At 36.9% G+C, this 13,854-nt stretch overlaps 1 protein-coding gene and 1 long non-coding RNA gene across 2 annotated transcripts in view; one reads left to right on the top strand and one right to left on the bottom strand.

The window, feature by feature from the left end:
• LOC148594579 (uncharacterized) overlaps positions 1-13,854 on the top strand; it is a 576,515-nt gene that overhangs the window by 146,002 nt on the left and 416,659 nt on the right. The gene's annotated exons all lie outside the window — the stretch shown is intronic.
• The window catches only part of PLOD2 (procollagen-lysine,2-oxoglutarate 5-dioxygenase 2), a 49,686-nt gene that overhangs the window by 6,692 nt on the left and 29,140 nt on the right, over positions 1-13,854 (bottom strand). Inside the window, exons 8-13 of the mRNA XM_088525582.1 lie at positions 13,557-13,658; positions 9,731-9,856; positions 8,556-8,677; positions 3,076-3,180; positions 1,933-2,058; positions 533-674 (exon numbers count right to left, since the gene is read on the bottom strand). Coding sequence (XP_088381708.1) covers positions 533-674; positions 1,933-2,058; positions 3,076-3,180; positions 8,556-8,677; positions 9,731-9,856; positions 13,557-13,658 — 723 coding nt within the window. The remainder of the gene's footprint in view (positions 1-532; positions 675-1,932; positions 2,059-3,075; positions 3,181-8,555; positions 8,678-9,730; positions 9,857-13,556; positions 13,659-13,854) is intronic.

The raw sequence follows: 13,854 nt of genomic DNA, 5'->3' as shown, positions 1-13,854 counted from the left end.
ATTAATAAAACTAATACCATTTCACGAATCACATAGAATTTTTATGTCAACGCTGTCTACCATCTAGCTTAAAAATATATCAACTCAGCCATAAAATTGCTAAATATTCCAACTTTTTTTGCTAGAAGTTCCACATTGTATAAAAATGTGGCTAGCAGAGAAGCTCTAAATGCATTGATTAAATTTAAAGTCATATACAGCAAGAGGGAAAAATAGAGCTCTCATCCTATTGAGGCCCTGTCAACAAGCAAGATATTTTAACCTCAATAGGATTTTTCAAGGTGCATAAATAGAAACCATCATGTAGCCAGTGCACCAATCCACTGACCATGGAAAAAGCTTCACTCTTGTCAATATTTTAAAGATATATACCTAAAACATTCTAATATCTCACAAAAATTGGCCAGTACTTTTAATTAGAAGTAAAAATGTAAAATTCAAGATCAATCCAGTGAAGCAGTCAAGTGTAGCAGGACACAGAGAAGTCTGTGTGTATTATATTTAAAAGCAAGCTGTTACAGCTGCACCTTACCATTTCCCTGGCATTCCTGCAGAGCGCCATATCGGGATCCAACTTATCACGCATAAAGTAGTTTCTCTCTTTCATCTCTGATCTGAGAGTTTGTCCCTTAATTAAATATATATTAGCCATATAAGGAATATTCCATACTCCTCTGTAAAAAAAAAAAAAAAAAAGAATAGAAATAAGTTAGTCACTGAAGCTGTGATTTGTTGTATATTCTCCTAAATCAGCATCTCTGTTGACAAGACGAAGTGAGCTTCAAGGCAATGCAGCTGAAAGCTTCCCAAGACATGTGAAAAACTACAGCTGGACATAAAGGGATCACATCCCAAATGTAGGCGTAGGCACTAACTCAATTTTTGTTTTTTCATGACAATACTTCATAAAAAGGTCAAATTCTCCAAGGAAAGTTTCAGCTACAAATGTACTTCATGTTTGTGCAGTTAAGACTATCAATCAAATTCCTTTATACTATAGTATTATTCTACGCTGCCAGATCAAGACAGCAATGCTAAAACAGACTTTTTAGAAGATTTTAAACACTGTGCTGAGGCTTCACACAGCTGTTCTGACCTCCTCACACAAATACCCTTGACCACAGCAGGCCATATATTTACGTGAATTGGGCCAATATCAACAAATAAGCGTTGCTCTTGTACAGTGCCTGCCTTGCAGATTTTCCTCCCTCTCTGTGCCAAGTCTCCCACAGCCAAGAGCACATCTTTCAGCGCAAGTCAAAACCAGCCAGCCCTGCTCAAACGGTCAGTCTGCTTTGGACCTTTTTGTTTTTTCAGGGCAAGGAAAAAAATGCGACTGCATGTGAAAGTCAAGCTTAGATCAGCTTAAATTGCATTAATTTAGAGAAGGGTGTATAGAGGAGGGTGTAACCTGAGAAATATTTTGTTTCACGGCCTTTCAAGAGACCTGTACGATAAACCTGACATAATATACAAAAAGAAACACATTAAGAAACAAGTTATATTTGTTGAGTTATATGATGATTAAATATGCTACTTGTCCAGAATAGTAGCAGTACTTATAGCCATTTGACACATGCATCAGTGACTCCTTTTGACTGAGGTTTTTCGGACATAGGCAGAAACTATAACCCTTTTGCTTTACTATCTCTTTGTTTTGCCATTTCTTATATAAAACAGTTAGAGTAACTGGACACAATCAGACAGGTATCAGTCATGACTTATTCCTAGCACTACCTCACTGCATTAAACACTCTGCTTTTCTACTTCAGGCTGTGAAATGGAAGCAAAGGGAAAATGCAAACATATCTATGAAATGGAAAAAAAAAATTAACAATGTAACTAACATAAGATGATACAGAAAATAAGAATACGTTGCTAAAAACAGTATATGAGTGCCATGATATCAAACATTAACCCACAATTACTTACACTCTGTTCCCTTGGACAATATCAATATAGTCCTCTGATCGAGCATAGTAGCCATCTGGGCTCAAAGCACCCCAGAAATTGGACCAAAGCTTCCCATGCCGAGTCACAAGTGGAGCAAGTATCTTTCTGCAAAATAACTTTTAATAATAAGAACACACAAGTCTAGTGCAACTTCATGAATCCAAATTATTCCAGCTTTCCCAAAGTTCAACACAAAGTCAAAAATGGAAAGTTAAGTAGAAAAAAAAAAAATCCTGCTTCTTCCAGGACTTATACCTGACTTTTTCTCTCTCTTTATAAAATGGGAATTTTTACAAAAAACATTACACACAGCACTGGCAGCCGTATCTTTAACTAAGCTCAATCCCTTCTCAGCAGTAGCTTAATACAGACACTGATAATTCACCTTTCTGTGTGATGCGCTGGATATTCCCAGGCTCATTACTCAGTGAGGGATCTGCCTTAGTCCCAAGAAAAGAGTCTATTTCTTAAACTAAATAATCTGTACTCTAAAAAGGGAGTAGTAATACTGCAACATCAACAATAAGCTATATATATATTTTTTCCTTTTATGCATGAGTGCCACCAGTCCTTGAAATCTTGAATCATTCCATAAAGCAGTATTTACACCATACTGCTGTCTTCAGAACAGCTTTCAAATATTTGAAATTCACATCAGGAATTGCTGCTTGACAAAAACAAAATGCTTTGAGCATTGCTCCTCCCAAGCCTGTTATTAAGCGCATAGCAAACACCGCAAGCAGACAAGAGCTCTAATTCTGCAAGAACAGACAGGTTTTGTTTCTTGAAACAATTCTCTCATGTGACACAATCATTTTTGGTTTAATGTACCTGAATAAAGGTACATTAACCCCAAAAGCATGTAAGATTAGCTTCAAAGTTTTCCACTGGAACAGCTTAGAGTTTACTACTATACAGCAAAGGTGAACAAGGCGGTTCCTCAGCCAGAAAGGCTACAGCAACAGTTACAGAAAAATAACCACTGTAGAAGGTTGAAAAGGAGAATTAATCTGAGTTTTCTTACAATAACACCCTCCTGAGCAAGGAAGCAATTACAAAAAATAGGCACTCAAAATCTTTCGATCTGGGAGAAGTTCAGTAAAGTCGAGAGATATACTACACCTGTTCTGCTCTATCAATATTTTTAGAGTCTTTGGGTTTGTCAGTACAACATCTGCATCTATGCTGAAGTAATATTCACATTCTTTATCCTGTCGACAAAGGTCCCTAAAAAGAGAAAAGGGAATGGTTAGCTCATACGTGTCCACGGAAGTTCAGAGCATGAAATACAAAAGTAACTAAAAACAACAACTAGATTAAATCCCTCTGGAATGTAGCACAGTAAAACAAAGATATCTTAAGATTACAATGGAGTGATACACTAAAAGCAGATTTAAAAGTACAAACTGGATTCCTTTTGGATTTCTGAGGGAATCCTAACTGACCTTCAGTGAGTTCAGTGAGCATGGCTGTGTCCTGCCCCAACAGACATGGAAACACCAGCCTTCAGTGCAGATACCTGGTAGTAGTGAGTTAAATGGACAAACTTCTGCAGGATAACTGCATGGGGCCATAACACGGGGCTGTGTCTGGGCAAAGGTGTGACAGATGTGACCTGCTAATTGCAATAGCAATTGAATCCTTCTGGAGAGGGTAATGCAAAAAGCGGAAAGAAGCAGTTTTTGAAGAGCTTTTCATAATCACTTTGTGACCTACAAGAATACAGTTGGTAAAGATAATTTCCTGCACAAATAGAATTGTGAGAGTGTACAGTAAACCAAGTGTTCTTCTAGAAAAGACAGAACATGTTTCAGTTGTACCTTTCTACAATGTGAGTGATGTCACTGCTTTCTATCTTCTCCCCACTACGATTCCCAGATATACATGAAAAACAGCTTGAAAATTTCTCTCAAAATTGATAAAGACTACTGAAAAAAAAATCAATATTTCTTTCCTTTAAGCTTTCAATGCCATCAAGCAGCTTTCCCAGGAAAATACAAGTAATCCTGCATAGTCTTGTACTTTAAATCATTACATTTTTACATTGCATGGTAACCTCCATGGTACAGAAATACTAGATTGCATGTGAAACGATTTAGTATGGATATTCAGGCCAGAGCAAGGAACAAGAAATGGCAATTGCTTTATAGAAATAAACAGAGGTTGAGTGATTTGATTTTTAATCTGAGTTCCATAGCTAAAAAATTTAATTTACTTGCTTTACACTCCACCTGCTCCACCCATCTAGAAAAGAAAGGTTTGTTTTTGTACATGACTTGAGCAAGCCACTTCAGTGTGCAATCAGAAGAAAAGCCAGGACAAGAGGAGCAAGATACTCCATTTGAAATACAAAGCAAATGTTGCAATTACGATGATGCATAAACTTCCTTAAAGCTTTAGCCCATTTGGGGAGAGTGACCATTTAAAAAGGAAAAGTCGCTGCTATTTTGCACTTGGGAATTTCTCCTGACATCTCCAAAGGAGCTAGTCCTTTGTGTGGGACCGAGTCATTTAAATTTTGCTCAGGCATGATTCGAATTTGTAAATGTAAATTTACATTTGTAAAATCATTTGTAAAAATCAATTTGTTATTTTATTTGTCTCCTAGTTTGAAGACACAACTCTGAACAGGGACACTGTGCTTCCCTGGAGAACACTTAGACAAACCTTCCCAAAAGGAGCCCTCGGAGAACAGCCCGCAGCATTAATTGAACGTGTGTGTGACACTGTTAGTCATTCACAATGACGTTTGCAGTCTCAGACCCTAGGAGAGTCGCTACTATTTTCAGAACTGGATGCAGTCCTGGTCACTAAAGGTAAACAAATGTAGTCACAAAACAGCTAAAGCACTAACCTCTACTTATCTTGAGATACCAAACTCTCGTTTTTGTACAAAACAGCTACTACATCCCAGAGATGCTGAAAGAAAATGTGTGGGAAAGACTTTTACACTCCACAATGCTCTGAAAGTTCAAAATGCTCCTGACTCCCCAGGAGACCGAAATGCAAAACTACCCAGTGCTAAAAAAAGCAGCAGCTCCAGAAAATCCAGGTCCCCAGCACAAAGCACGTGACATCAGCAGGTCCTGCCCTGTCCTTGGCCACAGCCAAGGCACTTGCCCTACTCGCAGGACTAAGAAGCAGCGCTTGTGTGTCCAACTAGTAGCTTGTCAATACGAAATTGGAGCTCTAATAAGAGGCAGCAACTTAGCACCCTCTGATTTTCAGGAAGCACACGAGACGCAAAACACAGGGCTTGCTCAAAATCCAGCAAGGCCTACCAAGCTGATTCTGGTCTCTCTGCCATTTCTCCTGAAACTTGAAAGCTTTCATTTTAAAATTTTCATTAAAAAGTGAACATTCGCATTAAAAATTGATTTAAATCGCCTTTTTTTTTTTAAAAAAAAAAAAAGGTCAGAGAAGTCCTAAATAATTGTGTTTCTAATATTTTTCAGAAAATAACCAAACAAAACAAAAAATCCAGAACACCAAAGTCTGAACATATTTTGTGGAAAAAGGAATTATTGAAAAAACTATGCTTTCTGAATTTTTAATTCTATAAAGAAGGCAATAAAATCCTTTATTTTCCACTTTCTGCTATGGTTTAATATATTTCACACAGTTATTTTGTACTTTATGTCATAATATATTCTGTAACAGCTGGTTGAAGAATTATCTTCAAAGCCAATAACATAGGGATGAACTCAGATGATTTTTTTTTCTCTTAAAAACAGTCTTGACAGTTAAGGACTTGAACTTATTTCTTGCAGACAAAGGTTTTAGAAGACACAAAACACTAACAGAATCTCCAGCGGATAAGCAGGCAGATACAAACTACTAAAACATGCAAAGGCAGACTACAACTAACTTTTTCCTTCATTCCTGCTTTGTTTTCCTTCAGTTTATTCTAATTCTTTCTCTTTCAGCCTCTAATGATGAAAAGTCCCTCTCCTATTCAACAGTATTGTTGATTTGTATGAAGACTTTGTTGATTACCTAGTTTAGAGACTTTTCAACAGCTACCAAACTATCTCAAAAGCTCAGAAGGGGGCCTTTCATTTCAATAGGAAGCAAGAAAGTAAACATCTCAGTTATTCTTTATCACATGAATGAGACAATTAGAGGTTTGCTACATGGCTATAGGTCAAATTAAAAATAAGTTATTTCCTTTCACATTTACTTTGCCATAAAAGAGAGTCTATTTTACTGAGACCCTCATCTTGATATATCACTTTTTTTTTTTTTTTTTTTTTTAACTAAGCCAAAAAGAAAAAATATGGCACTGAGAACTGAAACTGGACCTTCAAAGCAACTTACTCTTTTTAAGTTATTCCCATTGCAAAGTTCGAGAGAAAGAAGTGAGGTTATTCTGGGAGCCAGCTGAAGGATTGAAAGCAAACAGGTTTCTTAGGAATTGGCTTTGTCATGAACATGCTATGTTTCCAAGTTAAATTTTCTTAAGAAAAGAGAAACCCAGTTGTTCCAGAGAAGCTGATTATATCCATAAGGGCAGAACAGACCAAGATCATGCAAGCAGATGCACTGAAACTAGATAAGCTTATGTGGAACTGAAAGAAGCCAAACTTGTCCACATTAAGGAGCCAACTAGCAACACTCATGATTTATGTATGATTCAATGTTTCCGCATCATCTCATTCCATATGTATAATGCTACATGCTTTCTCAAGACCCTACACTTCTCTTTAGGATAAAGCCTCTAAATAAGAGGCTCTCCAAAACAGAAGCAACACAACTCAAATTATATCCATACCATCACAAACACAGTTGTACATTGGTACATATCACAAGTATGGTTGATTACCCTGTCTTACACAAGCATAACTTATCTTCCTCTCTTACACAGCAGAATTTGAAAGAATTCTACGTAAATATACGTATAAATTACTATTAATAGCCACATATTGGCAATAAAATATATCTCATCAAAAGCCTTCATCATGTTATAAAACAGGTAGGTTCTATTAGAAGAGGAAACAACTTTAAAGCTTTTTGAGTGAGATGCAATACAATTCCATTATACTGAAATGAAGAAGTAGAAAAATAGAAGACTAAATGAAGGAAGAAATAGAAACATATAGACACAATAAAAATAGAACAACAAGATAGGTCACACTGAAAGTTCTGCCTTATGGTGTCCATATAGCAAAGCTCAAAGGGAGAAGACAACAACTCTGGAAATTCTACTTCAGCTACATAAAGCACACACTACTTCAGAAAGTTTGCAAACGTGGTATGTGCTTGCTCTAGACAAAGACAGAATGCTTCATAAACATCTGAATGGACCCTTACACTCCTACGCTAGACATCTGTAATGTTTCCTAGAAAAGCTTTGGGAGAGGCTTGGACCTCATCCAAATACAAGTTTTCCAGTGGCTTCAACAAAACAAAACGCCATTCAAACAAATTTCCAAGAATATCACAAAGACTCAGGACTAATTCTTCATTCTTTCAGTTGATGCGCTTAGCAGCCTACATTGCATTCTCAGCCTCAGATTAAGAAAGAAATGAGCCTTCTTACATTAACCTCTCTGTTCCATCACTGGTGGAAGACAGGAGAGAAAAGAATAATGAAAGAATTGTCTGGGAATTAAGGCTGCCCAAGGGCCATGGCAAAACTGGGTTTGTACAACCCAATAATCTTGTTGACGGACACCCTAGAAGAGCTGTGAGTCCTTGAAGAAACCCCTCAGTGAGCAAGAACGTGTATGCAGGGCTTGAGTCAGGTGAGTGCCAGGTGGATAGAGAAAGAGCAGCTCTCTCCTGGTGGAAGGGAGTGAGACTGACCATCCGGATGAAATCAGTTTGCCTTTTCAACTTCTTTCTGGTAAGCAGAAACTTCTAAACAACATCTAAAGGAGACTCCTGTCTCTTTGAACCCCATAAAGCAGCATAATTATGTTACCTGTATGCTCAGATCCAGTTCTACCTATACTTTTATTTTATGTTTAAAACAAGGAAACAGAAGGAGAGGAGAGGGATAGTTAGGACAAGAATGTGCAGGTGTTAAATGCATACTGAATACAAGATGTGCTTTTGTACTAAGAAACCATTCTGTGAACACTGAGCTGGAAAATATTTGGAATACAAAAATAACACCAAATGCGCTTTTCAAGAATATGCTGTAATCAGAATTTCTATTTACAACAGCCTCCACCCATATGCTATGTGTAAGTACTGCGCAAACTGTGTTAAAATTTGGTGTGTTGTACCATGTTTTATTTGCATAGTGCTCTTAAAAAAAACAACTTCAATTTTAGGGAATTTATGCTCATGACAGAGGTCTTGACGATCATTATACTTAATGCCAGCCTGGGCCTTCATCAGAAGGCCAAGTGACAGACCATTGGCATAGACCAAACCAGAGAAAAAAAGTGTTTTCAAACAGTTTTCTATATTGGACAGAAACCATAAAACATTCAACAGTACTATCAGTGCTTTCTCGCTCCACCAAAGTCCCCATAACTGTATTTCAAGATGCAAAACTGTTAGTATTTAAAATGAAAAATAATACATATTAAGGATTAAAAAAAGAAAAAGTTAGCATGTGCATTGTTATAAAGGACTTATAAATTAGAAATTACATTCCCATGTTCCTGGCTTCTGCTTGACTCAGATTTTCTTCAGGTCCAACAATTTTTATATTTCTGATAATGTTCTTGGCTTTTTCCCAAAATTTCTTGATGTGCTTTTCATGGTAAACCTCCTGTAATCATGTTAACATTGTTTAGAGTAAATGAAAAGTACAAATTGCTGCGAAACATAGCATCCAAGCACAAACTGTGTCCTATTCTAAACAAACAGATGGCAAACAGCATTTGCTGGCATTTTAGGACATCTATCACTAAAAGCTCTTCCACCCAAAATTTTAGCAAAAGCATCAAACACTTAAGCAGTATAAATCAAGGCAGTGTCTCCAGACTAGAGAGGAAAGGCTCCCCAGATGTTCTGATAATGCCTTCCTTCTCATCCTCCTCTCATAAAACCAGACTGAAATCTCAAAAAAAAAAAAAAACACACTTCTGTTATTCAAATGTGTAGGTCTATGATAGAAACGGCACTGTGTGCACTTAAAAAGAAGGGACAGTATTATAATATTTTCCTGCCATTTCTCTTATATCTCAGTCGTTCAAACATCTGCACCAATCTGTAACCTCACCTATATTAGCAGGGCTGCTGAAGTCACAGGGCAGGTAAGGAGAAAAAAAAAAGAAAAGAAAAAAGAAAAAAAAAACTTCACAACTTCACAAAACTTCACAAAAAAAATTTCCAGAAAAAAAAGAAAATCATGAAATCATGATCACCGCTGTGCTGCCATTCAAAACATACACGGACTCACTACCCTAAGCCATGGCACTCAGCAGGAGCACCAGGAGAAAGGAAAAGGCACTAGAGTCTCAACAAGATGAAAAGCAAACCCTGTTTCAATTACTGTTTGATGTCAACTTATACTTTTCCCAGAAGCATACACTTTAAAATACAGCCTCTCACCAGTGGAAAGAATCTAAGCAGTTTGTATAAACAGTCTGTTTATACAGCAAGCATTACTTTAATTTCATTCAGCTTTGTTCTGCATTGATAAAATTGCTCGTTTTTTTCTACTTCTGCATACTGCATTATGAAAAATAAGCCCTTTCAATGCAATTTAAACTTGTATGTGGTATACTTCCTTCCTTACACTTCCCCCCCACACACACACATTTGTTCATATCATAATTTCTAAAAATGAAGCTTTGCACAATAGGCAGATAATACTTACATTATTATGAATGAAGATACTGAGTGCCTCCTTTGGGTAGTCCAGAGTCAACAGTCTGTCTAAAAATTTGGGTAGGAAAGGGGTGGGTTGTTCAATGAAAACACCGATTTTTACTCTTGGATATTCCTTGAAATAAATAAATAAATAAATAAAAAGTTATTTTGACACAACCAATAACATCTGCCTCCTTTCTGAGATTATCGCACCAGGAAAACAGTTGCTTTTCAGTAGAATTACGAGGTCACAGAGCTTTCAAACATACGCACAGACCAGACTAACCCAAAAGTGTTACCCCCATATTTGTATCCTCTGGTTGACTTTATAAAGATGATATATTTAATGTTGTGAGAACTCTCTCTAAATTTCACTAACATACAGAAGGATTTTAAGTTCTTGTTCTCTCCATATATATATACACATATGTATATATACGCAGTTAATAAATGCCACAAATATTCTTCAATTGTACTTCAAGCAAGATTGCTATACCTTGCATTTACTTTCATATACACTACCTCCCCCTCTCTCTGTAACCGACTGGGTTCTGCCCTGCTTGCATACCAGCTGATCCCCCTTGCGCCCGAGGACAGTGAAATTTTATCCACCTTCAAGCCAATTTTCAAGATTAAACAGTGCTAAGTAGTACTGGATAAGGATGGTAACTTCTTGCTCCAGACAAATGGTAGCAGTAGCAGCCACATTGCATACTAGTTTACAAGTTTACAAAAAGTACTATATTGGATCAATAAAAATAGATGATAAGGTGGTGAGAAGAGGTCATTATATGGGCTATAAATCATATTTGTTCTCTTTTTAATTACATTTTCTAATCCATGTGAGTACTGGTTAAACCTAGCTGTCTAGGTTTGCATGTGCTACTAAAATATACTATTACATTACTGGAGATGAAGAAATTTAATCTTCAAAGGCCTCTATTCACACACGCAAAGAAATGTCCTGGTTAAACAAAACTAGTTTCTCACACCTTTTAAACATACAGTTAATATAAACATCTCCTGTTTCTTTCTCTCTAAGACTCTTTTAGTGAGCTAAAGATCTCAAGTTAGTTTTCCCTAAGCAAGTCAAAAGACACTCAAAAACTGTCTGGATAAAAGATCAGAATATGTCGAAATTTCACAAAGTCAGTGTCTACATAGGAAATCCAAAAACATATTGGCAAATATACCAGAAAGGAAACATTAAGCACCAATGTTTACCCAGACTACCGCCTAGTCACAATTTAAACTCCAAATTTAATGTGCATTCATGAAGGCAGGCTAATAATTTCAAAGCCGTTGAAGATAACATGTACACTGTATTTTCTTTAAAAAACTAACTCTAATATTCTCAGGAAATTACTCCCCTGAGACTAGGGTCATGGTAACTGATACCCTTCATTGCAATGAGGGAGATCAGAAAAAGCAGTGTGCACCATGAACCTTAATAAACATCCATGTGCTATCAATAATCAAACTGCAGTTAATATCATTCCAAATTCTATGTCCTTGGTCCCCATATTTTCCGGGGGGGGGGGGGGGGGGGTGGGAAAAAAACCCCGTTCAGATCAGAACTGCAAAGGTTATGGCAGAAATTGGGAATTACTAATACTCCTTTCATACATAGGAATGAATTGTTTGGCTATGACTTTCAACATTGTAGACTAAAAGCTCAGGGGTGTGACTGAAAAATGGTGTTTAAAATATCAGAGTACAAATTCCTACTGCTCTCACAGTATTTCTTTTCAAAGCAGAGAATTCATGAGTCTAGACCTTGGTTCGCTAGATAAAAAGCTGTCATTGCAGTCTGAATCTAGGCCAGAATGTATTATTTTAATATTCAGTATTTTGACTATATCAGATCTGTGATTTTGTTTCTTCCCAGTTTAGCTTGGGCAGAAACCTTTCCAGAAGAAAGGTTACCTGCAGTAACTGTGCGTGCTTCCCCAGCAAGCCGCTGGCCATGCGTTCGGCTTTGCTGCTCGTCCATCAGCTTGCAGGAAACCACGGCGCCTCTTCCAGCACTTCTGCCTCGCACGCACCAGCTCCCGGCCAGCATAGAGGCAGGATTTGCCTAAGCCCTTGCTGCAAATCACCGGTTTCATCTACTTGTTCTGCACTAGAGTCTAATGGCTTTGTATCACTTACTTCAGCGGCTGGTATGACCTATATTGTGACAGCAACACCTGAACTCATCATGTCAGTTCATGCTAGAATTCCTCTAAAGCAGCTGAAACCCTATGATGCAGCTGGCATCGACCGAGTTGATTCTCTACTTCCTTATAAAAACAAACAAACTCCTACAAACACCTCCCGAGATAGGAGCACATCAGTGCCAACAGCTAAATAAAACCATGCAGACAGGAGCATGGTAAAGACTCACAGCTGGTATTGCTCTTCTTACGAAAGATTTCATTTTAAGTAGCAACTGGCCAGGCCTGAACAGAAAGTGTGTTCAGAAAGTGAAATATCACTTGCACTCAGAAAAGCCAAAAGTAAAAACTTCCACAGAAGCCAAGAAAAAGTCTCACTATTCCTTCTGGCAGAATAAGTAAGGTATGAAGCCCAAAGAATGAATTATAGTAAAGGAAGACAACTTCCAAAAAGATGTGCTCAAACTACAGGAAGCTCTCCAGGAAATCACTGCTAGTTACTTCTCATTTTTAATTTTAACTATGTCCCAATCATGTTTTAATTGCCCACACAGTTAGGAAACAACACTTTTAAGTTAGACTTAGGACTGCAAACACCCATAATTCCAGTAGAATGCACTTATAAAGCAAAACAATAATTAAAAAGAAAAACACATATAAAAAGCTGAAAGTGATTACAATTCCAGCAACACCTTTTTGCTTATTGTCCAGCAAGTCTTTCGTTTTGTTCTTTAGTCACAGGGATCATAAACTACCAGTTCTTTCAAGCTATCCCCACTTCTCACGACCCTTAAGCCTTCCTCTTCTCTCCTCACTACAGAACAGAAACAAAATATACAGCTGCTGCAAGCAATTTCTGAAAAACTTTAAGTACAAGTCCTATACTTTTTTACACTGTAGATCTTTGCATATATCCTGCCTAAAATGTCCTTAAATATTTTTCAGTTTTTACTGAGTACAAGGGAAGTGTTATACTTGCAACCAAAGAGCAAAAATTAATTCCTAAAAATTAGATATATGCACACACACACAAATAGGTGTCTGTGTACGTTTGTGCTATGCAAACTCTGTGTGTTGTGAGCTCATTTCAGATCACAATTACTACATCAGATCTATGATACAGGTAGATGTCCCCATATACGTTCAACAATACAGATCTCTATCACCCTTTGAAGTGAAAGTAGTAAAAATTTTAAGTACTGTGACTATTCCTGTAGCCCCTTCAGGAATAATAAATGAGTAGGTAACTGCTCATCTTTATTTGTAAAATAGACTATTAAATTGATACATATTCTATTCTTGTATAAATCTTCACTAAAAGACTACAGTGCTTAAAGAGTTTTTATGCTTCCCAGAAATTCAACTTACTTATCGGAATCTTGCATAAAAAAATCCATTGAACCTCAGGCAATAGAAATAGGAAAGGAGGACTCTTTAGGGTATGCTTAATAATGACGAATGGTAACCTATACCAAAATGCAGTCAGTATGGAATTTTTCTGAAACTATTCTTCCAGTAAATTAAAATTTCACATACCAGAAAAATGATATGTCCTGAGGTTTATATGAAGCCTAACATTACATTCTGCAGTCATTTTGACTCAGAAATCACTATATACCTGTTAAAAAGATACATACCATTCAAAAAGGTATTGTTATACTAAGAGGGATTTCTTACCTTTACTGTTGATAGGTCTAGCAAATCAACATCACAAATACTGCATCCAGTTTCCCGGGTCCAAGCATTGGGGATATAGTTTCCCAAATAATTCAAGTGAATCTGGTAATCAAATGAACAATTAAGACTAATGAAAAGTGAATGCAAATGCTGATTTGTATCTTTAAGGAAGTTAGTCTAAACCTCTGAAATCCCTTACACCTAAATGTAATTGACTGTACTATCTTCTTATCTAAAAGAAAACAAACATAAAAGCAGGAGGTAAAAGCTTTCTCTTCTTTTTGTTTATACAATATAG

This window comes from Tinamus guttatus, unplaced genomic scaffold (assembly GCF_059628265.1).
Source record: "Tinamus guttatus ecotype Peru unplaced genomic scaffold, ASM5962826v1 Tinamus_guttatus_pri_ptg000227l, whole genome shotgun sequence".
NCBI lineage: Eukaryota > Metazoa > Chordata > Aves > Tinamiformes > Tinamidae > Tinamus > Tinamus guttatus.
Note: the sequence above shows the minus strand (reverse complement) of the source record. Positions and strands in the feature narration are given on the sequence as shown.